The 356-nt window shown below is 72.5% G+C and overlaps 1 protein-coding gene across 1 annotated transcript in view; it reads left to right on the top strand.

The window, feature by feature from the left end:
* KCNC2 (potassium voltage-gated channel subfamily C member 2) overlaps positions 1–356 on the top strand; it is a 104591-nt gene that overhangs the window by 1691 nt on the left and 102544 nt on the right. The window contains exon 2 of the mRNA XM_035901678.1: positions 8–342. Coding sequence (XP_035757571.1) covers positions 8–342 — 335 coding nt within the window. The remainder of the gene's footprint in view (positions 1–7; positions 343–356) is intronic.

The following is a 356-nucleotide window of genomic DNA, read 5'->3' as shown; positions in this document are numbered from 1 at the left end:
GGGGCAGCGGCGGCGCCAGCGAGTTTTTCTTCGACCGGCACCCGGGGGTCTTCGCCTATGTGCTCAACTACTACCGCACCGGCAAGCTGCACTGCCCCGCCGACGTCTGCGGGCCGCTCTTCGAGGAGGAGCTGGCCTTCTGGGGCATCGACGAGACCGACGTGGAGCCCTGCTGCTGGATGACCTACCGCCAGCACCGCGACGCCGAGGAGGCCCTCGACATCTTCGAGGCGCCCGACCTGCTGACGGGCGAGCCGCCCCCCGACGGCGACGACGACGACCTGGCCGCCAAGAGGCTGGGCATCGAGGACGTGGGGGCCACCGCCGAGGGCAAGGGCGGGGGCTGGGGGGGGGGG

Source organism: Egretta garzetta, unplaced genomic scaffold (genome assembly GCF_000687185.1).
Source record: "Egretta garzetta isolate BGI_Z169 unplaced genomic scaffold, ASM68718v1 scaffold68, whole genome shotgun sequence".
NCBI classification, from domain to species: Eukaryota; Metazoa; Chordata; class Aves; order Pelecaniformes; family Ardeidae; genus Egretta; species Egretta garzetta.
The sequence above is the reverse complement of the archived record's forward strand: the minus strand, read 5'-3'. Positions and strand labels throughout refer to the sequence as shown.